The sequence below is a fragment of the Zingiber officinale genome, chromosome 11B (genome assembly GCF_018446385.1).
Source record: "Zingiber officinale cultivar Zhangliang chromosome 11B, Zo_v1.1, whole genome shotgun sequence".
Classification (NCBI taxonomy): domain Eukaryota; kingdom Viridiplantae; phylum Streptophyta; class Magnoliopsida; order Zingiberales; family Zingiberaceae; genus Zingiber; species Zingiber officinale.
In genome coordinates, this window is record NC_056007.1 from 88,128,148 (window position 1) to 88,152,272 (window position 24,125).

The 24,125-nt window shown below is 42.9% G+C and overlaps 5 protein-coding genes across 7 annotated transcripts; 2 read left to right on the forward strand and 3 right to left on the reverse strand.

The window, feature by feature from the left end:
- The first annotated feature begins 4,325 nt into the window (after positions 1–4,325).
- Positions 4,326–7,662, forward strand: LOC122033694 (jasmonoyl--L-amino acid synthetase GH3.5-like). The gene is made up of 5 exons (XM_042592815.1): positions 4,326–4,661; positions 5,316–5,624; positions 5,706–5,807; positions 6,091–6,911; positions 7,014–7,662. Exons 2-5 carry the CDS (start codon positions 5,344–5,346, stop codon positions 7,559–7,561), a joined length of 1,752 nt encoding a protein of 583 aa, XP_042448749.1. The 5' UTR covers positions 4,326–4,661; positions 5,316–5,343; the 3' UTR covers positions 7,562–7,662.
- A 969-nt stretch (positions 7,663–8,631) lies between these two features.
- Positions 8,632–11,584, forward strand: LOC122034972 (protein phosphatase 2C 51-like). Its single transcript, XM_042594324.1, has 3 exons — positions 8,632–9,411; positions 10,644–10,749; positions 10,848–11,584. The coding sequence occupies exons 1-3, from the start codon at positions 8,689–8,691 to the stop codon at positions 11,168–11,170; spliced, it is 1,152 nt and encodes a 383-aa protein (XP_042450258.1). The 5' UTR covers positions 8,632–8,688; the 3' UTR covers positions 11,171–11,584.
- Positions 11,585–14,182: 2,598 nt separating this feature from the next.
- LOC122034170 (long chain acyl-CoA synthetase 4) lies at positions 14,183–17,735 on the reverse strand. The gene is made up of 5 exons (XM_042593294.1): positions 17,488–17,735; positions 17,346–17,409; positions 17,182–17,271; positions 14,618–14,721; positions 14,183–14,189 (listed from the first exon to the last, which is right to left on the reverse strand). Exons 1-5 carry the CDS (start codon positions 17,646–17,648, stop codon positions 14,183–14,185), a joined length of 426 nt encoding a protein of 141 aa, XP_042449228.1. The 5' UTR covers positions 17,649–17,735.
- A 349-nt stretch (positions 17,736–18,084) lies between these two features.
- Positions 18,085–22,031, reverse strand: LOC122034840 (probable protein ABIL1). 3 transcript variants are annotated; one of them, XM_042594196.1, is made up of 9 exons: positions 21,761–22,031; positions 21,265–21,347; positions 20,781–20,931; positions 20,607–20,709; positions 20,431–20,523; positions 20,245–20,326; positions 20,096–20,148; positions 19,941–20,008; positions 18,085–18,548 (listed from the first exon to the last, which is right to left on the reverse strand). In XM_042594196.1, exons 1-9 carry the CDS (start codon positions 21,845–21,847, stop codon positions 18,381–18,383), a joined length of 888 nt encoding a protein of 295 aa, XP_042450130.1. In that variant the 5' UTR covers positions 21,848–22,031; the 3' UTR covers positions 18,085–18,380. The 3 variants fall into 3 exon arrangements, with proteins under 3 accessions (XP_042450130.1, XP_042450131.1, XP_042450129.1); XM_042594197.1 differs by having other exon boundaries at positions 18,085–18,539; positions 20,245–20,329; positions 21,761–22,029; XM_042594195.1 differs by having other exon boundaries at positions 20,245–20,329; positions 21,761–22,029.
- A 448-nt stretch (positions 22,032–22,479) lies between these two features.
- Positions 22,480–24,086, reverse strand: LOC122034816 (protein TOO MANY MOUTHS-like). Its single transcript, XM_042594171.1, has one exon. The coding sequence runs from the start codon at positions 24,083–24,085 to the stop codon at positions 22,607–22,609; it is 1,479 nt and encodes a 492-aa protein (XP_042450105.1). The 5' UTR covers position 24,086; the 3' UTR covers positions 22,480–22,606.
- Positions 24,087–24,125: the final 39 nt, after the last annotated feature.

The following is a 24,125-nucleotide window of genomic DNA, read 5'->3' on the forward strand; positions in this document are numbered from 1 at the left end:
GGTGGGGCGAATCTGTTTCAAGGAAACTGTGTTAGTCGCAGGCCTCGGTCAGTTTTCCCGATCGGTCTCTTCATCCATCCAGTCGACCTCTCTATTCGCCTGACCTGTCTGCCTGCTTCGCTTGGTCGGCCTGTCTGTTCGCCCGACTTGCACCATCCCACTCGGTTGTCTGCTTCGCTCGATCGGCCAGTCTACACTCGACCTACCGCTACTCCCGGCCTGACTGCTTCGACCGGCTTGACTGACACTCGACATGTCTGCTTAGATCGGTCTATCTGTGCTCGGCCTGACTGCTTCGCCCGACCGGCTTGTTTGCCTGTCAGCTCGCCCGGCCTGCTTCTCGCTAGGCCTTTCTAATCGCCCGACCTTATTGTGTTCGGTCACTCTGGTTGGACTATGATATGTCTGATTTGTCTGTCTGTCTCTTGACTGCTCAGCTCGGAAATACAGATATGCTGCTCAGTGGATCTGCCCGCTCCACGACTGAGTCCGATCAGCCGTTATTCGGTACGTTGCAAAAATCAGCCCCTACTAGCAGTCTGAGATTATTCGCTCAGGTCATCTCGATTGTAAGTTGAATTTAGATTCTATAATTTTAAATTCAGCTAAGTCTCTAAAAAATCTCCGGCAACAAATTATTTTTTCCAACAAGAAGAAGGTGTATTTAGATGTGTCGAGTTTTAATCCTAAGATTTTATGTGATAACTATCTCAATCATCCTCGAGGGGACTATTCATGTGGCAAAAAAGGAGATTCGCTCGCCCCCAACGCCCCCCGCCAACCCGTCCTTAGGCCAACACGGAGGAGGTAAGTCACGGGTCACTACTAGCCATTAGTGCAAATGGTCAAGACATGGGGAAGGTTATGCTCGATCACGCCGAGTTTCGACCCCAAGACCTCATGTGACAACACCCCATGTTTTAATCATCGCTGCGCCCCGAGGGGACCCCGAGGGGACTATTCATGAACTTTAACGTTGTTATTTTTTTCTCGAAATAATCTAAAATTTATGTGATGATTAAATAATCTTAAAATTATGCGATGATTTTTTTTTTTTTGAAATGTTCCTACGTCTTGTGTCGCCAAGAGACCAAGAAACCAAGAGAGTAATTATCCTGAGAGTCGAGAAACCTAAAAGTCAGGAGTTGAGAGATCTAAAAGAACAAGAGACTAAAGAGCCAAGAGATCCGAAAGGTAAGAGTCGAAAGATTTGACAGAAATTAAAGAGTTAGAAGACCTGAGACTTTTCTATGTTGAAATTACCTTAACAGGTTTTATCAAAAAAATTTTTTTATCTATATAACGTCTACTAATGATTCTCCGGATCAAGTGCCGAGTTATTAATTTAATTATCTCATGATTTTTCTATTGAATGAAATTCATGGCAATAGAAAACTCGTAGAAGAATCTGTTGACAATGATGTTTTAAAATGGCCGAGTTCAACTAAATTATTTGGATATATTTCATGAGAGATTTAACTCAACTTTAGCATATTTGAAAAGAGAATATATTTGGATGTAAAGAGATTTATCCCTTTATATCTATCTTTTTAGGAGTTGATTCTAGTGGAATCGTTCGTCATAAATGATAAATCTCATTTCGATAAATGCTTTGAACAATTTCTAATAAAAATTAATGAGCAATAGCTGCCAAAAATATTTCAAATAAATTTTATGGAAGATTCATAAATTTTAACTATTTAATTCCATCTCAATGCTTTCGTTTAAAAAATGGAAAAATATATACTGGGCCGCGTGCTAGCATCAGGTCCACCGTCCACTCCCGCGAACCGAACCCGGTTTATACCTTTTTTTTTTTAATTCAAATTCAGGGAAAATAAAAATTAACAAAATCTTATCAGAGCGAGGTTTCGATCCAAGGACCTGTGGGTTATGGGCCCACCACGCTTCCGCTGCGCCACTCTGATTTTTGAATTCTAATGGATTAAACAGATATTTAAACGCATTTACAATCCATTCAATTCAACTCCGAGGATGACGAACACTTCAGTTCTTGCCAATCCACTAACTCTCCATGTCTCACACTTATTAAAACGACCACTCACTGCACTCACACCATATGCTGTATAACTTTATCCAGTTCCCTTCATTTGTCTATCACAATAATCAACTAACTAACTTCGAGAGTTCACGTCTATCCATACGTAACTACGCACAAGACTTGGATGGATGCAATTGCATGACGATATAATCCAACACACATGCGTAATGCACCGTCCGCCATCCACTGAAAAAACAAAAGATTAATCTGAATTTTCAGGACAATGTATGGAAAGTAATCGACAAAAATTTGCTCCTTTAAAAATGATATACAAAAACAACATTGCAATGACCTTTGTTCATGCATTGAATAAGTCTTTTTGTAGTTAGTATCCGTCCCTTATGAAGAACGTGCTCTTGGACAATTCACATGCGTATGTATATGAGGATGATAATATCATTGATACAGTGTATAATGATAGAGTCTGATCAAGAGGATATGATAGTCAGAAGTCAAATGACATGACAATCGAAAATCAAGGAGATCTATGGGACAGTAGGGGGACCACTCGGGGCCGTCTTGTGTTTGAAGGCAGAAAGGAATCTCCCAATCGGGAAATTAGGGTCGTGACAAGAAGAGCGGTCAGGACCAAACCCGACTTGACTTTACCGATCAGGGATGGTCGGACTGACTCACGTGAGCAAACTCATCCCTCTCGGTGGGGTTGGAATCATAAAAGCTGGCAGAAAGGGCCCGACCAATATGTTCATCAGCACTCAACAGACCGATCAGGGTTATTTCAATCATACCCGGGTAGGATAGAAGGGACTACGCGACAATAGGTCATGGAAACGTAACTACCTGTCTGAGAATATCTGCTGTATATCGGGGAATATTCCAGTGGTTGAGATCATTTGTCAGTAGAACTTTCCTCCAATTTATAGGAAAAGTCACGTGTCCTCCACCACTCAACAAATCCTGACACCCGACATCCTCTGACAGGGGTCAGTGTCCAGAAGTTACGTATTGTCATATAAAAAGGGACGTCCTCTCCCTTGCGTAGGTACGCTCACTCGCACACTTGCCTACTGTTCTTATTCCTTCGTACACTGTTTTTCTGGAGAAAAAGTACCTGACTTGAGCGTCTGAGGACCTGCTCCGGGGACTTTTTCCCTAGTTCATGATCTCTAACGTTCCATGTGCTTGTCTGAGTGTGCAGAGATCTAATACCACAGGCGTAAGTCTAGCAGTTTTGCTGGGCCATGGTGAGGGTCTGTTCTCTGAAGCCCGTGCGATCACAATGTCACAATCTCCTCTCTGTCAACGCTAATGTCACTTCATTACTCCGGGCAGGATCAATTATAATGATAGTTGAATAAAATCTTGTGTATTTCCCTTCTTATTACTATTTTCCTTCCGTCCAAATCTTTCTTTACTGATCGAATCATATAATCCTTAAAATAACTTCAGTTGGAATAAGAAAATGGAGTATCAGGCTCTTGTATGTGCAATCCACAGAACCTTAATTGGTGTATCATTGCAATTGGCTGATACTGACCTCCATATTTAATGTACACTTCAAATACGTAACTAAACAACTAAATGATTACTGTGTGCAACTTTTAATTATCTATCACCTTTCAACTAGCCCCTCTCTCTCTAGTCTATAGCTTGCAAGTGTTGGAGTTGCAGTGTTGTCCACTCTACTCTTCTGCCCAATTCTCGCCTCTGCTTTTTTTTCCTTTAGTGACCGAAAAGAACCGTTCTGCATCTCCATTGCCATTACCATCACCTAATGCCCATTCCTTTTCAATGTCAGCAATGCATAACGTTTTATTAAACCTCTCTAAACACGAACCTGAAAATTAATTGGCACTTTTAATCTTATCAGCTCCCAAATTTGATTTGGTCTCCCCTCTTTAGGCTACACTCCAAGTCTGCAATCCACTAAAAAAGGCATTGCACTGCATCTTCTTTACTGTTCAGTGTGATTTCATTCAGCTGCCACGCGTGTTCCTATCCATAGATAGAGAGCACTGACTTCCTTTCTGAATATGAGTTCCATTAACGCAGTTCTTATCTTCAACAGTATGCTTATTTAATTAGTAGTTATAAAAATAGTTTAAGATCTTTGTAGCAGTGATCTAGTCATATTATAGATATTCTTTATGAATGGATGACAGATTAATAAATCCTCGAAGTTTATCCAAAATTATTTTGTTATATATTTTATATGATTAATAAAATTTCACACTGGAAATAATCTAGATGGCATCAATGATTGGTGGACGTGTTTTGAGTCCCGCAGCAAGCTAAATGGGATGGTCCCAGAGAGTTAAAATAGCGAGGACTTATGCAGTCTGTGTCCCATGCGGACTTCCGTTAGTGTCCCAATTCCACCGTTCTCAGCGCATTGACGTCGACGTGTGTCTCCGCCGTGGTCGCCCAACCTGGGCACTAGTAGCACTTAACAGCGCAGCCGGCTGAGGAGTCACTTCACTCACGGTCGGCAACCCACTCGACGCAGCGGTCTTCTTCCTTCATCCGGCTGCTGGGGGCTCAGCCGCCTAATCCTCTTCTCTATAAATTCGACCCCTTGGTTCGGCGTTCCTCGGCGTGGAGATTGCTGGAGGGCAGCGAGGGCAGAGAGGACCCAAAGGTGAGATCTTGATGCTTCTGATTGAGTAATACTCGCTAGCGACCATTTCTTTTATGACCGAATTGAAAATCGAGCTCGAGGAAGGAGGAGTTGTGTGATCCTTTCTTTCTCTGTCTGCTGTTTGTTGGATTCGAGCGCAGATCGGGTGGGGGAAGAAGGTTGGCGGCGGCGGCGGCGGCGGTTCTGGCGGCGGGATTCTTGTTAGGTCGAATTTGTTTTTAGATGGTGTCCGGGACAGGTGTCGAAAGCCGACGTTTTTATGCCTTTTCCACTGTGTTCTCGTTCCTCCGATTCCTGCTCTCGCCTTTCGGTTGCTTTGGCTTCCTTTTCCTAATTTATTTTACCTCCCATTGAATCTCTCTTCTGTTCACTTTATTTTCCAACTAGTAGATTTTAAAGAAGTGAAATGACCTCAGTTTGTATCTTTACTTTCCTGATAGACACTGCTCGTCTTCTATCGTTTTTGTTTGATTTTGTGTTTTCCCTTTGCATGCATCCGTCCTGCTCTAGTAATTAAAGTTTGTCGGATCAAACGAGATTCTTGATTCTAGTTTGAGATCGGGCTCCTTAAAGAATCTGTTGGTGTTTTCCTTGTTTGTTGACTAGATTTAATGCCCTTCAATGACTTGGGAGGTTTTTCCTTGCGACTTTTAGGAGGCTTCGCTGATACTGTAAGATAAAGATGAGAGTTTTCAGCCTCGAGAGCGTGATCGATGAGTTTGAAGAGCTGACAAAGGATGCTGGCCAGCAGCAGAGGGAGACTCTTCGAAAAATACTCGAACAAAATGGTGAAGCAGAGTACTTGCAGAAACTAGGCCTCGGAGGAAGAACTGACCCTGAGAGCTTCAAGGCTTGTGTCCCTCTGGTCACTCACAGCGACTTAGATCCTTTTATTCAGAGGATAGCCAACGGAGATACTTCTCCCATTCTCACTGGGAAGCCTATACGTTCCATTTCACTCAGGTGGAACCTCTCTTTTCCTTGTTTTCCCTATTCACAATGTCTAGTAATTATAATTTTGGAAACTTGCTCTTTGTCACGTAGTTCTGGTACAACACAAGGAAAACCCAAGCTTTTGCCATTCACTGATGAGTTAGTTCAGTCCACAATGCAGATCTATCGAACTTCATTTGCATTCCGGAACAGGTATGATGCTTGATAGATTAATCTTCTCTTTCTACCCCTTCAATCTCATGCCTGAATCATAATCACTTTCCAAATCTTTCCATGTGAAATCTGTTGATGTGGTTTATGCTTGTGTTTTGGTAAATTTGTGATACCAGGAACGGTATAAAAGTTTACTACTCATTTTGTTGCTTCAATCTCATGTTCAATTACTTTCCAAATTACTGCATCTTCATGAACATTTTGAAATGTGAGTTCATGTTCAATATATACTTCAGAGTTAAGAGTTAGATGCGATTTGCAGAGAATATCCCATTGGCAATGGAAAAGCTCTGCAGTTCATCTATAGCAGCAAGCAGGTTCAAACTAAAGGTGGCCTCATCGCCACCACAGCTACCACCAATGTGTACCGAACCGAGCAGTTCAAGTGTACAATGAAGGATATCCAATCACAGTGTTGCAGTCCAGATGAAGTCATCTTTGGTTCTGATTTCCAGCAGTCCTTGTATTGCCACCTCCTTTGCGGGCTGATCTACTCCGATGAAGTGCAGTTTGTCTTCTCCACATTTGCACATAGCATAGTTCATGCGTTCCGGAAATTTGAGGATGTGTGGGAGGAACTTTGTGAAGATATCCGAACCGGAGTTTTATCAAGTAGAATTACTGTTCCATCGATGCGTGCAGCTGTTTCTAAGCTCCTAAGGCCCAGTCCCGATCTCGCGGACTCTATCTACAATAAATGTACGAGGTTGAGCAATTGGTACGGCGTGATCCAGGAGCTTTGGCCGAATGCCAAGTACGTCTATGGCATTATGACAGGGTCCATGGAACCCTACTTGAACAAGTTAAGGCATTATGCAGGAAGCCTACCCCTCATGAGCGCCGACTATGGCTCTTCGGAAGGTTGGATTGGAGCTAATGTGAATCCTAGTTTACCGCCCGAGTCTGTGACGTTCGCCGTGCTTCCTAATATCGGCTACTTTGAATTCATCCCTCTGGAGAAGCCAGTAGGGCAGGAGACAGAGATCAGTAAAGCCACCATTCACTATATAGAAGGTGAACCAGTTGGCCTTACTGAAGTTGAAGTTGGAAAAGAGTATGAAATTGCCTTTACCAATTTTGCAGGTATTGCTTTCTTTGCATTTGCTCCATTTATCTTATCTTTTGGCTTTACTTCTTTCTCTTATGAGAATACTTTAGGACAAGCATATTGAAATCCTATGACAGGTCTCTATAGGTACAGATTGGGAGACGTCTTAAGGGTAGCTGGCTTTCACAACAGCACACCAGAGCTCCAATTCATATGCAGAAGAAGCCTTGTGCTAAGCATCAACATCGACAAGAACACTGAGAAAGATCTGCAGTTGGCAGTTGAAGAGGCAGCCAAGCTGTTGGCCGTGGAAAAGCTTGAAGTTGTGGACTTCACAAGCCATGTCGATACGTCCATGGAGCCTGGTCACTATGTGATCTTTTGGGAGCTAAGCTCTGATGCAGCGACAGAGGAAGTCCTTCACAGCTGCTGCAATTGTCTGGACATGTCCTTTGTGGATGCCGGCTATGTTTCTTCGCGCAAAGTCGGTGCAATCGGACCTCTCGAGCTATGCATCGTGCGCAAAGGAACGTTCCACAAGATCATGGATCATTACCTGGATCTCGGCGGCGCAATGAGCCAGTTCAAGACACCTCGATTTGTCGGCCAGTCCAACATCAAGGTGCTGCAGATTCTGAACAGGAATGTAACCGAGTGTTACTTCAGTACTGCTTATGGCATCTGAAACTCCATGCTAAATACTGCTTTTCTTCTTTTCCAGCTCAAGCAATGTGACTCTCTAAATCTTATATCTCAACTTAAAGCATAAGGGTGTTTCAAAACTCAGTCCAGTGCTTTACATTTGTCACATCTGATGTGATTTGCCTAGTGGTTTTTGTTGCAAGCTTAACCCTTGTTTGATAGTGATATTAGATCTTATTCTAGTATTTATTTAACTATTTTGTGTATTAGAACAAGTTAAGTAAATTATTTGTCAAGGCCATTCGTTTTTTCGTCTTAAAAAATATTCAAGGCAGGAGAGATGTCAATTTGATGATCTTAGAAGGAGATTTTCCAGAAAACTTTTCCAATAAGTTAGGCTGCAAATTGTTTTTTTATGGTTTGCGGTTAGAAATTAAAATTAATTTGCGAAAAATAATTAATCATAAAGTCTTCATCGTAATCAGATGACCATAAATTTAGTCGGGAAATTAAGTTACGTGGCAGTGTCGGTTGATCTATGGGATCTTAAGATACTCCGTAATATTTTGTGCCGTTATAAACGTGATTTTTTTGATAACTAGCGACAGATTCGTATTGGTTTAGTGGAACGGTAGCCGCAGCACGCCGGAACGTTTATCCGCCTCACCCGACAACTTGCCACGCGTCCCTCCGGGTCAACTTCGGTTGACCGCTTCCATCTGTCCGAGACGTCATCGCCGCAACCTCAGAGACTCCTCCTATTCTCACACCTCTCGTTGCCGCTGCGCAATTTCAGGTTGGCTACGCGTCCTTCGAACTACGTTCTGAGTAGGAAAAAAAAGCGGGTGGAAATAACGAACCGGCCTCGGGTCAATACAAAATCCCGATCGTCTCGCACCTGCCGCGCCACGTTCGAGGCGGAGCCTCATCTTGACCGTCCACGTCTCCTTCAGGGGCGGCCCCGCTTGATGATGGTCCTCGCGTTCGGCGTCACCAAGGTGGCGCGCATCGGAGGCGGTTGGAAGTATCTGACGGCTATTCGTTCTCCACGTGTTCCCTTTTCCGCTTAACTGATAGTTTAAACGGCGCTTCTGGCGTGCCTTTCGCCTTCCTCGCCGTTCTTTCTTTCGTTTCTGTCTCTCTTGTTTGGTAGCTTTCGAGCCCTAAACCATGGCGGGAGCCGACGAGATCCATTCGAAGGCCGGCGGAGCAGTGGGCTTCTCCCAAGAAAATGAAACCGTGTCCATCCTCCTCAAGAAGCCGTCGTCGGCTCGTGGTCGTCGAATCGGACTCCGTCGCGGCAGGTCTGTAGGCCTCGAGGTCAAGCGCTCCATGGATTCCCCTGAAGAGGGATCCAATTCTTCGCCAACGTCCGATCGGGATGCCGATGAAGGCGTCTTCGGAATCATGGCCGGCGGCGGGGAGATCCGCGTTAGGGAGGGGCAGGGGACCCGGCTTCCTTGCCTGTCCCACGGAGCCGTTTCGTTGATCGGTCGGAGGCGCGAGATGGAGGATGCGGTCGCGGTGGTGCCGGGGTTCATCGGGGGAGGTGGGCCGTCTGAGTACGACTTCTTCGGGGTGTACGACGGGCACGGCGGCGCGAGGGTGGCACAGCTGTGCCGGGAGCGACTGCACGTGGTTCTGGCGGAGGAGGTGTCGGCCGTGGGGTGGCCCCGTGCGGAAGGCCGGTGGAGGGAGGTCATGTCGGCGAGTTTCTCAAGGGTGGACGGCGAGGCGGAGGCAACGGCGCAGGCTGAGTCGGAGAGGACAATGGGGTCGACGGCCGTTGTGGCCGTGGTGGGGACAAAGCGGATCGTGGTGGCCAACTGCGGCGACTCGAGGGCCGTGCTCTGCCGCGGCGGTGCCGCTCTTCCCCTCTCCTTCGACCACAAGGTAAAACCGTACAAGTACTATGGATTGGATGATGTTAAGTGTGATGAATTGGCACCCAATATGAGATTATTCCAAAGAACGAACAACATTATTTTTATTTGAATCTAAGCTACCTTGAATTTTTTTGGTTGATTTTTTTTTAATGGTGCACTGACCTGAACAACAGAAAAGTGGTTCTTTTTCTTTTCGAACTGGCTTCTTCAGAAGGCTGGACCCTTCTCTTGCCCACATTTTAGTGTATAACATACCTTTTGATACGTTATGCAAACATGTGGTATCTGTTTCTATTATGGTATATCAGCATGCATTGAAGTCCTTTCAATAAAATTGTTTTGTCATGGTTAGAGATTGAAGAAAGGGTGGATCTTTGAGCCATACTGGTCTGTAAGAATTGTCTCTTGATACATGCTGATACATGTCTAGGGTTGATGGCTTTCTCTTTGAATTGGCTAAACTATGCTCTCACACCTTATGCTATTTGTTCCGACAATTAAATTGGATAGCTGTTGCACTTGACCTTTTAATTTGTTTCTTTTTGTGACATTCAATTTACTGATACACTTTTTCATTCAATGTACATTATCCTCATTTTGGTTTAACGGCAAACAAGAGATCTGCAAAAGCCTTGGCTTTTCCTGAACATGGTCGGTGTAGTATCTCAAATAATATACCCTCGTATAGTTAGATACATAAACAAGATGTGCATCTTGCCACCTATTGTAGTAGTTACTAGTCGTAAATGCTTGTTGGCAGTGAAGGGGGCTTCATGCAAGGTTCGTTCTACTAGTAGGATTGTCTTCTGTGTGAACTCAGTTTAGACAACTTTAATGTATACACATGTAAGAGAGCAGGTTGAATTAGGATCTGACTTGTGTATCTTTTTCATTCAAACAGAAGTCCCAAAATCAAAATGTTTACATAAGTACACTAATAAGAGATTTACTGTCTTATTTAACTATCATTTCTACATGGTGCTATTTTCGTCTTAGTGGTCTTACTAAAGAGAATCTAATCAGTAGGAAAACCAATGGTCTTTGCACAGCTTAGCTGCAAAATTGATCATTTGTGGTGAATGTTTTATATGCCTACAATTTGTTTTTGCTTAGTTGTTGAAACAAAATTGTTCAGCAGTTTGACTTTTATCAATCCTATCTTCTTAATTATCACTTTGAATGTTTTGGAAAATGATAGTTGTTTCCTGTTTGTGAATCTCTTATTCTTGAGCATCGCAGGCTGATAGACCAGATGAGATGGCAAGAGTGGAGGCGGCCGGAGGGAGGGTTATCAATTGGGAAGGGTATCGCGTCTTGGGAGTTCTAGCCACTTCAAGATCTATCGGTTTCTCTTCCGTCCTTCACATGTCTTCCTCCTTAGTTAAATTCATGTAATTCATTGCCAGTCTGTGAACGGCCTGCCATAGCATTACAATCTTGCAGGGGACTACTACCTGAAGCCATTTGTGATATCAGAACCCGACGTGACCGTGACCGAGAGGACCGACAAAGATGAGTTCCTCATATTGGCTAGCGACGGCTTATGGGACGTGGTGTCGAACGAGGCAGCGTGTAAGATTGCTAGGCAATGCCTCAATGGCCGGATGGCAAGGATGTTCCCCGATGCCGTTGGCGGCTCCACTGCCACCGAAGCAGCTGCTCTATTAGCTCAACTCGCTGTCTCCAGAGAAAGCGAAGACAACATCAGCGTGGTGGTCGTACAGCTAAAACCACTCCGCGCCAGGACATCGTGGTGTTCGAATTAAACAGTTGGGACGCCAGTACTTCTGGTATATCCTTTGTGATCCATGATATTCTGCAGATTGCTGATGGCACTAGCAGTAAGTGGCTCAGACAAGCAGTGAGCCTTCATTTCAAATCCATCTAGGCGAAGCCAGCAACAAGAGCTAGAGCCATTTCAAATCTTCCTTGTAATATATTCACGGCCACTTATTTCCTTTTCCCTTGCTTGGCCTAACAGCTATCGCTCACGCGCAAGAATCATGGAATAGGAGAGATGGTGACACACAGCCAATTCAATTTTTCTTTGCCAGATGGAAAAAGTCAGCTAATTGATTGCGTGCTCCCTGTTCTGTTTTTTGATGAATGATGTGATTCACTCGTGGTTGACAACTATTAATCTTTTGGTATGGGCAATACGGACGATATCAATTTGAGTACGTCGTCAATTTGAGTACGTCGTCTATCTTCTTTTGAAATCGCATTGATAGTCCTCAACGTGATAAAAGGTGATTTGTTTTTTCTCATTGTCTCAGTAATTCGTCTTTAGATTATACGAGGATTTTAGATTATACGAAGGAAGTAAATTATGAGTGATTATTAGTCATTAGCGTTAGTCTTAAGATATGAAAGAGATATGTTTGGATATTTTGAGTTTTGATCTTAAAAATTTATATGATAATATTTTATGTCAAATCTTAAAATTTTATATTATAATATTTTATGTTTTAATCATCGTATCGTTTCGAGGGACACTGGTAGTCCTTAACGTGGTAGATGAATTAATACGCTGCAAACAAAAGCACTAAACATGCACTAAATTATAAAGATTATTATATTTATCTTGTTTCTCGTTGTCGTCTTACTTAAAGGTATGTAAAAATTGATTTCTCTACTGCTACAGTGAAACAGAGGAAGCGGACATTATTGCTATGAAGCGAGTCTTGTGCTCCAATCTTTATTAATAGAATTTAACTGGCTATTTTGTGTTGGTTAAACTTCCACCATAACATTTTAAAAAGTTCAAATTTTTTTTAAAGTTATTTCAAAGTAGCAACTGTCGTACAAGAGAGGTAACTGGTAACAACGAACTAATCTGTCTTTAACATTGCTTTTGAACTAAGCTGATTGCCCTTTACCGCTTTAATCTATATGATTTAATAAAAACATTTTTTTTATATATGAGTAATGATATGCAGAAAGAAAAAAATCTCAAAAAAAAAGTTATAAATTCATGATCCATTATTTTACTTTTGTAAACTCCATCACTTTATATGTCTATACCTGAATTTTTCTTTCAGATTTTTTTTCTCTACATATTATTTTTCTTTATATATATAAATGCGAAAGTGGTCCTGGAAACATAACTCTGTGAGATTAATTCGTTACTCTGCTTTTGTTTGAGTATGGCCCATGTTTCGATTAATTTGGTTCTTGCGAATGGAACGTGTATCAAATCAAGAGAACTCATCCTTGCTTGTGAGGTCGGATCCTCAGAACGCTTTACGATCTAGAGGATGGATCATTTCATTCATAGGTGAGATTTTATGAACCCCATCTGTTATACAGGTAGAGTCATAGGATCTCACCTATTAGCAACCCTTGGCCAAGGGTTACGGTCCAGAGATCCTGACTGCTCGTGAGATCGGATCCTCTGGACCGCAAAGTGCGGTCCAGAGGATGGACCACTTCATTCATAGGTGAGATTTTATGGACCCCATCTGTTATACAGGTAGGGTCCATGAGATCCTACCTATTAGCAACTCCTGGTCTAGGAGCGGACCAAGGGTTATGGTCCAGAGGATCCTATTATACAGGTAGGGTCCATGGGATCCCACTTATTAGTAACCCCCGGTCTAGGAGCGGACCAAGGGTTATGGTCCAGAGAATCCTGGATGCTTGTGAGGATGGATCCTTTGGACCGCAAAGTGCGGTCCAGATGATGAACCACTTCATTTATAAGTGAGATTTTATAGACCCAATCTGTTATACAGGTAAAGTCCATGAGATCCTACCTATTAATAACTCCTGATCTAGGAGTGGATCAAAGATTACGGTCTAGAAGATTCTGGTTGCTTGTGAGATCGGATCCTTTGGATCGTAAACTATAATCCGTCGAACAAATTCCTATTGGAACATTCTTTAAATAATTATCACGGCCATGGCATGGCAGTCGAAGTTAGTTATCATCCGATGGTTTATCCATTTAAATTTGTTAAGGTAGAAGAACGTTGAATATTTTAAATAAATGAAAAGATGCGAAGGAAAAATCTTAACTTTTGAACGAGTCGTAACTTTTAGGAAAAATTATAATTTTTGGTCATTTCAACATCCTGATGAACTTGATTATATGTAAAATGATTAAGTTGGATGATAAAAGAAAACACATTTTGACTCTCTTTTCTTTATTTTTTGAATTATCTTACTCAGTGTAAAAAGTATAGATAATTAATTTCATCTAATTCTATAATATATTTAATCTTTAGGGTGCATAATTTATAGATCAAATAAATCTTTAAAGATAGTGTTTGAAACATGATTTGAAATTTAAGATTGATCTTATTTTTGAGCACTAGCCTCTAATACACTAATATTCTTAAGGTTTTATGTTACCATCCAAAATTACTAGTGTTGTGAAAGACCTAACATCTAGTATAATTAAGCTTGACAGGTTTGATGAAGACAACTTCATCTGTTGGAAGAAGAGGGTTCATTTCCTGTTGGTGACCCTAAAGGTGGTTTATTGGCTCAACACCCGAAAGCCAACACATGAAGGAGAGGAGGAGGAGACATTGGACAAGCTCCATGCAAAACAGAAGTGGGAGACGGGCGACAAAATATGTAGAGGTCACATTCTCAACGCTATGGGGGATAACCTGTTTGATATCTACCATACAGTAGGAACCGCCAAGGAGCTATGAGAAAAACTCAAGGCAAGGTACATGAGAGAAAACTCTGTTGGGATCTCACCCAAAACGCCACTTTCTATACTTGTTAGTACGCAGTGGAAAACAAAATACAAATTAACAAGAAGAAAGCTAAACCCTATAAACAATAAGGAAAGACAATAAACCAAAACAAACCGTAACACAAGGCGTTTACGTGATTTCGAGATTAAGGTTCTTACTCCATGGATGACGGTAAGGTGGATGATCTCGATCCATCGGTAGATGACTTCTCGGAAAACCTCCGGCTAACTCAATCTCCTTGTGGGTGGAGAAACCTCGCCACAATTTTGATCACGTGCATATAGATGACACACAGGAGCTTGGAAGACTACTAATAGGGGTTAACTGCCTCTATTTCGTCAACCATGCCCAAGCACCCCAAGTTATATTAAATAGAGCTCGGGAGTAAAACACCAAATTGTTTTCCCGCCACGAGTCGACTGGTAAAAACACCAGTCGACTGGTCCTAAGTGAAATTCGATCGTTACAGGCCAACAGCTCGATACCAATCGACTGATGAAACACCAATCGATTGCTCCACATGACTTGCTTAAATTGTGCAGCAAATTTACCTCCATACTAATAACCCACTCAGTGCAGTTAGCACCATAGATACCACAACGACCACCCTGTTAAGGAGCAATGTTAAAGTTATAGAGTGAAGCCATCTTCATTCAAATATCAACATAATCATGCAAAAAGTTATAAGCATAGACAAAGTTCATTAATATCTTCTCATGAAATGCAAATTTGTCTTGTGCAAACAATGTGGGATCTAGAAAATCCTTACTTTGTGGTGTCATACAGAAACCGTCGCAAATCATGTGCCCAACATATGAAAATGCACAAAAATAAAATGATATACAGTCGCTAGTTGAACTTATTCTCCTCATGAAACACACTCTAGTTATTTTGCAACAGTTGATGGTAACTTACTGAGATATATATATATATATATATAACCTATGATTTGGATTGTGGTAGCCAAGCCTTGTATGTGAAAATCTGGTAAAAAGGAAGATTAGTACTTCCCTTGTTGGATGGCACAATCTCTGTTAGAGGGTCTCAAATGAAATAGCTTTGGAATGAATTGGGAATATTAGATAATACGTTCTCCAAGTTGATAGGAGTTTAAAAGCTAATATTGGAAGTGAAGGAGTTGACAGTGTTCAAGCCTTGTATGTGAAAATCTGGTAAAAAGGAAGATTAGTACTTCCCTTGTTGGATGGCACAATCTCTGTTAGAGAGTCTCAAATGAAATAGCTTTGGAATGAATTGGGAATATTAGATAATACATTCTCCAAGTTGATAGGAGTTTGAAAGTTAATATTGGAAGTGAAGGAGTCGACAGTGTTTTTCATGAGAGGAAAATTATTGGTAGTGTAAAAAATGAGATCTCAGCTCAGGGTGGTTGGTAATTTTTTTTAACAACCATTTGATTGATCTCTTTCATTTACATGCAATTCCATCTAAGATCAAAAAAGAAACAGACTAGAGGTTGTCTCTTTTGAAGAATAATAAATTAAAAAGATGGGCATATTGGAAAGACAAGGTAAACAGAGAGGAGATACAAGAAAGAATTGTTCCTTGAGTTGTTTCCTTGAATGGATGCATTCTTAAGTGATCCGGTGATAAGGACGGGGGACCCTCGTCGGAGGGGGGTCAAAGGCACGTGGGGGTCAAATGTCAAGATAGTCAACCCAAAGACCGTCCGACCGGACGGAGCAGGCCTACCGACAGGGCCCCGCAGGCCGACCGGCCGTGAATCCTCCGAACCGAATGAAAGACAACCCGACTAGGGGTCGGGTTTCCGATGCTCAAGGAAAAAAAGGTTTCAAGGGTCGAGCGCGCTGTCCGTTCGTCCGGTGCACAAGGCAGTACAGGCAGGAGCGGTCTCATCCGAGCATATGACCAATGCAGAAGTAATATGCCTGCCCAGCGGCCGATCCGCTCGGCCCCGGAACAGACAAGGAACGCGAGAGGACAAAGGAGACAGGGGATAATATCATCCTCGAGACACCTGCCGCCGACAAGCAACAGAGTTGGCGGCCGAGCCGTACACAGAATCATACGGTGGAAGCTTCCACCGTCACATCCGGGATATGCTCGGACGATTGCGGAATGGCGCCAGAGGTACTTTTCAGACACAAGCTTGTTAAGGTATGTTTGGGGAAGCGTGCACGCATCGGGAAACGTGCCCGCGCTTCCCCGAGATCCTATATAAAGACCCCAGACGTTGACGAAGGTATGCACACATCTCTACTGTAGCCTCGTTACTTTGCCTCTCTTGTTGCCTGACTTGAGAGTCGGAGGGCCGTCGCTGGGAAATCCCTCCCGGCTCGGCTTCTTTGCAGGATCGTCGGAGAGCTACACCACCAGCCGGAGATAGCGGAGCGTGCCACGTCCCCAGCGTCCGTCGACTCAGCGCTCGGACAGGATCATTAAGGATGCATAATTTTTTGCACTTTTAAATTTCTACCCGGATTTGGGCCAGACAAGTTACTGAGAATGGGTGGTTAAATTTGCCCTTTCAAATACTAATCTCCCTCTTTATTCATCCAATAAATAATGGAAAAAATGATCCCACTATTCACTTATCCCTAGCTTCTAGTTCATCTTTCAATTTATCCATTCAATGAAACTGACCTAAAGTTCTAAACCCTAAAGTTAAGGTATATAAGGATCGAGTCTCAGCTTCGGCGAATTAACGGATGAATTTCCTTTAATGGGCAGATTAGTCTACGTAAGCTGGATACCTGGAGGCAGCTAAAAAAAAAATACTTACTTTCAAATCAACAGTGAATTGTGACAATCTCAGATACTTGCGTTTCTGAAATGTGAAGGGGGGCAGTTGCCAAAACACTGCCGATTACCAGACAAGTAACGACAACATGAAAGCGTGAGATGGCCATCAGCAAGAATCTAAAATGGTCTAAAGTGTATCAATCACAAACAACGAATGCAAGGAATCAGTTTGTATTTTTTATAAGATATGCAGCAGTTGCCACTAAGTCCCTTCATTTGGGAATATCACTCGCTATTCACTTTACGAGAACAAAGACTAACAGTCACAATCTCATAGCTCTTACCTGCTCGATCCCGCAACTCCTTAGGGAAGCCCCGAGTTTAATCACAGTGTCGTACACTTCCTTATAAGTCATCCAGACATATTTACCGGCCTGAAAACGAATTTGAGGAGAAGAATAATGATAGGTCAAAAGATATAACAGACTGCAAATAACCAGCATCCAACCTTTCCATCCACGACTTCTCGACGGCCAAGCATGTTCCTCCCAGGAAATTTCTCAGCAGACAAACTAAATTAAATCGAGGTTTAACAACGTTCTTTTTTGGAAATAAGACAGCAAACGAATCTGATATCAAGGGCATCGCACCGGAAGATGTCCCAGCAGGAGTCTATACCAGGGACGGGCGGAGGGAAGCCGTCCTTAGCAAAGGCGCTGCGGTAAACTGGTCCGACGGAGGGCCGGCCGTCGACGGCCTCCTGCCCCTTCTCCACCTCTACCAGGTGCTTCATCTCGCGGCTGCTGCCCATAGGTCGCCTCGCTTTTCCGCCCTTTCCGATCTCGATTCACAACGATCGAAGAAATTCAGATCTGGGGTGGAGATGGAGATGACCGTTTGGTAGGTGATGAAAATAGAAAGATGCCGTTACGTGACCATGCGGGATCATCAAGATCGGTACCCGCCCCGTGATTGGACGAACGCGATCAGCAAGGTGGACCCCGCGCACCATTCCCACTGGTCCAGGGATTGGTTGAGCTTCCGCAGGTGAGATAGCACGACGTAGCAGACTACAAGATCACCTGAATAGTGGGCCATCCCTGAATCGAACGGGCCTAGCTCATAGCGGGCCTCGAAATTGCCCATCTTGGAAGCTGAGCTGGAATTTGGGATGAGAATATGCTGAAAATGCATATATTATGGAAAAAAACAAAATATCAAATACACAAGGGAAGCGTGCAAAGAACTGTCACAAATAATGGTGAACCACACAGAACCCCCAAAAAATCCTCATACCAAACAACATATCATCTGTTTCGTTCTCATACAAACAGGTGAGAATTTTTCTGAACAAACCATGTTGAGCAGGACTGACTCTCTCAAACAATGCAGACTGACAAATGAGGAAGCAATTGCAGAGATTCCCACTGACAGACAGATACACTCGTCAGTAAACCAACAAACTAGATGCTCACTCGCTCCAGGACACAACTGTCTGCGCCAACCATGGAAATGGGGGAACTACGTATCAGTAACTGCCACATTAGGAGACTGGAACTCTTTTGGGCTTGAAGTTCTTGTTTCTAGGAAACAATGCTGAAATTATGTTCTTGCTGCGAGGAGGAGGCTGGCTGATCTCGCCCCGTACAGACTTGTCGAATGACTTGAATTCTGATAGAGATTTTTTAGCCTCCATTTCGTCCTGCTTCCACTAAGAAGGCATTGTCAATAAGACCAGAAAGTTTGGCTATTATGAGAGTATGTTAGTCATTACCAAAATATCAGTCATATTAAGTTCCGATCGAAACACTAATGTAGATGCTAAAACATCACTTCTATAATTACATTAACACAGGTTAAAAACATCTCATTTTTATAAGTTCAGTGCATGAGTAATCGATCTTCCAAGAGACATATCAAAGGACATGAAAAGATTAATCAGAAGAAGAAAAATGCGCGATAAAAAAACTTGTGTTTACTTTTGAATAAATTTATCCAAGTAGTGGACATGAAAATATCTTTCTGTATATGTGGGGCAACCCCAAAGATTCAAAAGAACATATTGGTATGACAGATGCTGCCAAGAAAGATAATAATATATTCTTCAACCAATCAGTGTCTCATTTTAGGTCTCATTGGAATGATTTCTTCTTTTTTTTTTAGGATAGCCATGATGCTCAAAAAGCTGATACATATTGCATCTTCATATACTCTATCAAGTGCTACAAGTAGGATTTAATTTCTATTTGGTGGGTTAACACTTGAATCAATCAGACCCCACCTATTGGGATACAGCATGGTTGTTGTTATTGTTGTTATTGTGTTGGGTTAACACTTGATTAAGAACACACACAATAATTGCCATTAAGGAACTAAACTCCAATTAAGTAATCTAATGTTTTATGCATGAAGGGGGGGTTTATAATATTGGATGTGGATTTAACATGTAGATCCGTTAACCTGGTTCATTAACATTAATGGATTGTTAATGATGTATGAACTTTATGTACACGGTTCCTATAAGATGGGTCAAGGGAAGAAGTCTCTTGATTTGGCATCTTGAATCTTGGATTCAATTGAGCTTCTTCATCTTCTTCCTCTCTTCCCCATTGAAAAGGACTACGGATTGTCATCCATTCCCGTAGAAGACCATTCCGCATTTGTAGGATCTCCGACGACAAGTAAGAGATAAAATGGTATTAGCTATGGACTCAGGTCAGCATTTGGTTTGTCGTTGTATCAATTTCAGTTTTGTTTTACCTTAAAGCTTGATGATAGCTAGATCCTATTGTAGATACATCATATGATTTGTTTTTCAATGTATCGCTATTCTTTTCACTACATTTTATGAAAACAATTCCAGAATAAAAATCAAAATGCATGATAAAAAATGTTTGCCAAAAAATGAAATTAAACTACATTGTGCAGATTTTTGCTTAGTGAATCATGAATGTTGCCTTAATTTGAATGAATGGAGGATTGATCATTTACAATTATTAACATTTTGAACAGACAAGTTTTTGCGCTATAACAAAAATTCAAGTTAATGAAGAAGGAGATTCTTTGGATATGCAGACTTATGCATCATCAAGAAAATTCTCACCTTCACACTAGTACCATTTCCCTTGGCAGCCTGAAGATGACTTGATAAGGACATTGGCACCCCATGCTCTATTTACAATTGAATGGACTTCAGTAAAATGAGTGAGAATATCAAAAGAGAGAACAAGAATGAGAAGCCATTGAAAGGCAAGATACCTGAAGGAGGGAGAGAATTCATAGTCACATTTCGATCTCTAGAATCTTCAACCCTGTCAGAAGGCAAGAGATAAAGAATTATCCATAGAAAAAAAATGCAAAGTTAAAATTGTGTGAATTAGCATTCAGGGAAGAAATCCAGGGACTACAAAAGTGATGTCCATGATTCTTTGCTCGGTGCAGGGCTGTTATCCGAGGCAAGGTGCCAAGATAAAGTTTTGGGTGTAAGAACTCCTTATTGGCCAACCAAAAAAAAAAAACGCTTGAGATTCAGCAAAAAACTGTTATAAGAACAAGGCCAACATCAACATACATAGATGAAAAAAACTACACACCATAAGATTGAGGAAGAGGCATTGATTGAACATGACTTGACCTGTTATCCTTTGGTAAGTTTGAAATGTTCTCTAGACGTTTGTGGATGGGACCTAACTTAGCAATTAAAATGAAAGAATTATATATATTGTTTAAACAATTTCAGAAAATAGCAAATTTTAATTTAAAATCATACTCGGAAGTATGTAATGTTTTTTATGCCTCGGTGTCGTTCTTGATGACAGTTGCTGCTGCCTAAGACCTTCTTTATCGGCGAAAGTTTGGCAGGTAAGTATTTGCTGAAAATTATTAAAAAAAAAGTCTTAGTGAAATACCAAATAAATTCTGCTCCATTTTGTCGCACATTAACCTGAGATAGGCATGAAATCTTCAGCTCTACAGTTGAGATGTCAGATGATTGCTGCTCAGAAATCTCTGTCAATTTGTAAGTAACTGTACCAAGATGATCAACAGCATTTACAAGGGCACGGACAGCATACTCTTTCAGATGATCCAATACCCTGAAAGCGCGAGATCACAGATCAGGTAAGCGAACAGCCAAAAATAGTCGATAATCGGTTGCCCAATATTAGATTTCCTGAAAGCCAACAAATATCCACCATATACTTCACACAGACAACTTCAGAACAGCTATACTTTACCATCTAAAATATTAAATTAGTACAACTTGACAAGACCTCATGAGCTTTCTAGATGGTTCAAAAGTGCTAAAGGGGAAAAGGATGTAGATTGCTTATAAATGTATTCAAGACAATATTTGTAACAAACTGAAAGAAAGATAAACAGACAAAATAAAAACAGTCAAACAACAATTACAAGAAGAGAAAACTTACATTTGTTTCTGTTCACTGTGAAGATAAGCTTTTTCGCAGTAGTCCGCAGCAGAATAAAGCTGAGGCCTCAAATTTTTGAGTTCCTAAGCATGATCAAAGAAAGTATTTCGAGAAGTGTTTCAGACCATATTTATACCAATATAACAGCAAAAATTGTTAATACAACCGAAAAATGACTTGCGGCGGTTGTTTCCCACTCTATTGCGTAGTAAGAAAATTATCGTGAGAATCAAGTAACCTAAAGCGATAGAACAGCGACAAATTAGAATCGCCAGCAGGCCCAATTACAGCAAGCAGGAAATAAAAACTGGAACAAAGAAGCAAATATCCAGCAAGTAATATAAGAAAAGGGGGGAAATATATAATCTTTGGGTAAACGATATCATGAGCCATAAACGAAACAACGAAGGAGAGAAATCAGCGTCGAAGAAATCATAAAGAAGGGATGAATATCAGATCAGGAGCCCATCGGATTAGGAGGAGAATCAGGGCTCACCTGCAACGCTTGGACGAAGCTCTTGCTCCGCTCCAAAGAGACCTCATCGAAGGTCATGGCCGGTCTCTCGGGCCCAAGTTGCTGCATCCTTCCTCCCCTCACTCAGCCTCCGTGATCCGGCGCCCAAACCGACGAAGCAAGAAAGACTCGAACGGTTCCGAAGTGAAGATGCGATTTTTGTTTCGATTCTGAAGAAGGAAGAAAGGGAGAGAGAGGATACGACAGAGACGATTCGGTACCGGGAAGCGCACTTTTTGGTTTCGGATTTTATTTTTTATTTCATTCTATTTTATTGCTTTCTATTTAAATAATGCGACGGGTGATGAAGCACTCATTTCCCCGCGCGTGGACCCGATGCGAATGTGCTCAGGTCTTTAGTCCGTCACATGACGCACATGGCGTTTGGATTATAAGATTGATCGGATTAATTGGATCGGGCGCTTGTGCAGTCGACGTAGATGACTCAACTCAAAACGGTAGATATTTTTCTTTTTTAAAAAATATATAATAATAATAATAAATTAATTAATTAATTAATGATGGATCCAGTGAATACCACCTTGCTTGAGCTTTGCATTTGCTTTCCTTCAAAGAAAACAAACCTGAATTAAATCAAATCTAATGTTCAATAACTATTTATTATTATGTGTTGAGTTGTGATACAATGGTGAAATATTTAAATTGTTATTCAGATATTTGTAACTTGAATCTGTCCGTTATGAATATTTTTTGATTTATTTTGATGATTGATAAGAAATTTTGGTAGAACCGAATCAGTTAGCTAGACTCAATGATTGTTACCTTGCGTTCTGTTGAAGAAGTCATATTTACATACAGAGGCTGAAGCTATAAAAAGACGGTTACCAAGAACAGCAACTCAGCGACCGCGACGAGCCGCCCCAGGGTCCCTCCTAATCCAGGGACCGAGTCCGACGAGCTCGAACCGGAAACCGAGGCAGGAGTGCGGTTCACCCTCGCCGGGTCCGCCGCCGCTGCATAATGCTTCGTCGCGTGCCTCCCTTCTTCCCCCTCCGCCGACTTCACTTGGCAGTACTTGACGCCCGACATCGACTCCATCCCCTCGTATCTCCCATTGCTCAGATCATAGCACAGCCCCGAGTTGTTGTGAACCATCAGCTTCCGGCCCATCTTCCACACAAGTTCCCGCCCGATGGGGATCGGTCCGGCGAGCATGTTGTCGTTCACTCTCAGCTCGCTCAGCTTCTCCAGCTTCATCAGGTTTCTGGGCAACGAGCCGTTGAACTTATTGCCGTCGAGATATAGAATCCGAAGCTTTTCTAGTTCTCCAATCGATTCGGGTAAGGGTCCTCGCAGGCCCATGTTGGATAGCACCAGAGTGTTTAGCTCCGTCATGCCCTTGAATGCCTTCTCTGGTATCGTGGCCGAGCACATGGGGTTGCTGTTGAGGAGCAGAGTGGTCAGTGAGTTAGGGAAAGAACAGGGGAATGGACCGGAGAGTCGATTGTGGCTCAAATCCAGTAGAATTAGGTCCGTTAGCTCCCCGAGGGATGGCGGAATTGGGCCGGCGAGAAGATTCCGGCTGAGATCGATTTTGACCAAGGAATTGCACTGGGAAATCGAGCTTGGGATCCGTCCCTGGAGGTGGTTGTGGCTGACATCCATGACGGTCAAATCCGGGAAGCTGAAATCCGGCAGCGGACCGTTGAGTTGGTTATAACTGAGGTCGAGTAATCGGAGCCGCGTCAGCCGGCAAAGCGAAGTGGGAACGGAATTACTCAGCCCGTTGCCGTGGAGGTCGAGCACGCGTAGCCCAGTGAGGTTCCCGAGCTCCTCCGGGATGCCGCCGGCGAGCTCGTTGTCTCGGACGACGAGAGAGCGAAGCATAGGGCCGAGCCGACCGAGGAATTCCGGGAGTCGGGTGTTGCCGCCGGCGAAGCAACGGTAGAAGAAAAGGGAGCGGAGATGGGGGAGCGCGAGGAGCGCCGGGGAGAAGCCGGCGCGCGCGAGGTCGCAGGTGGGGAAGGCTGTGTCGGCGGAGAGGGAGCCGAAGGCGAGGGAGACGACGTGGTAGACATCCTCGGTGTCCGGCATGCACTCGATGCCGTGCCAGCGGCCGCGGCACACGTCGGGGATGGACGTGGCCCACCCGTTGCCGGTGGCCTCCATGATGGCGTACACCGCGCGCTGCTCGGCGGGGTCGGTCCGGGCGCGGTCGGAGAAGCCAGTTTGCGGGGCATCGACGAGAGCGGAGGAGGAGTCCGGCATGACCACGGTGTACTCCGACGAGAACAGGGGAACAAACGTTAGTATGAGAAGGCACAAGAAGGTTGCGACGGCGGCCATTTTGGATGGGAATTTGGAGGGAAGGGAGGTTTTTTATACG

Coding starts and splice junctions, on each gene's coding strand:
- LOC122034840 (XM_042594195.1), bottom strand. CDS start 21,847: ATGCAGCAACTTGGGCCCGAGAGACCGGCCATGACCTTCGATGAGGTC. Junction 20,009..20,095: donor GAATTCTCTCCCTCCTTCAG/GTATCTTGCCTT, acceptor AATTGTAAATAG/AGCATGGGGTGCCAATGTCC. Junction 18,549..19,940: donor GAAATGGTACTAGTGTGAAG/GTGAGAATTTTC, acceptor ATGCCTTCTTAG/TGGAAGCAGGACGAAATGGA.
- LOC122033694 (XM_042592815.1), top strand. CDS start 5,344: ATGAGAGTTTTCAGCCTCGAGAGCGTGATCGATGAGTTTGAAGAGCTG. Junction 5,625..5,705: donor ATACGTTCCATTTCACTCAG/GTGGAACCTCTC, acceptor TTTGTCACGTAG/TTCTGGTACAACACAAGGAA. Junction 5,808..6,090: donor TCATTTGCATTCCGGAACAG/GTATGATGCTTG, acceptor TGCGATTTGCAG/AGAATATCCCATTGGCAATG.
- LOC122034816 (XM_042594171.1), bottom strand. CDS start 24,085: ATGGCCGCCGTCGCAACCTTCTTGTGCCTTCTCATACTAACGTTTGTT.
- LOC122034972 (XM_042594324.1), top strand. CDS start 8,689: ATGGCGGGAGCCGACGAGATCCATTCGAAGGCCGGCGGAGCAGTGGGC. Junction 9,412..10,643: donor CCCTCTCCTTCGACCACAAG/GTAAAACCGTAC, acceptor TGAGCATCGCAG/GCTGATAGACCAGATGAGAT. Junction 10,750..10,847: donor AGCCACTTCAAGATCTATCG/GTTTCTCTTCCG, acceptor ACAATCTTGCAG/GGGACTACTACCTGAAGCCA.
- LOC122034170 (XM_042593294.1), bottom strand. CDS start 17,648: ATGGGCAGCAGCCGCGAGATGAAGCACCTGGTAGAGGTGGAGAAGGGG. Junction 17,272..17,345: donor GAGAAGTCGTGGATGGAAAG/GTTGGATGCTGG, acceptor ATTCGTTTTCAG/GCCGGTAAATATGTCTGGAT. Junction 14,722..17,181: donor GGAGTTGCGGGATCGAGCAG/GTAAGAGCTATG, acceptor GCTCCTTAACAG/GGTGGTCGTTGTGGTATCTA.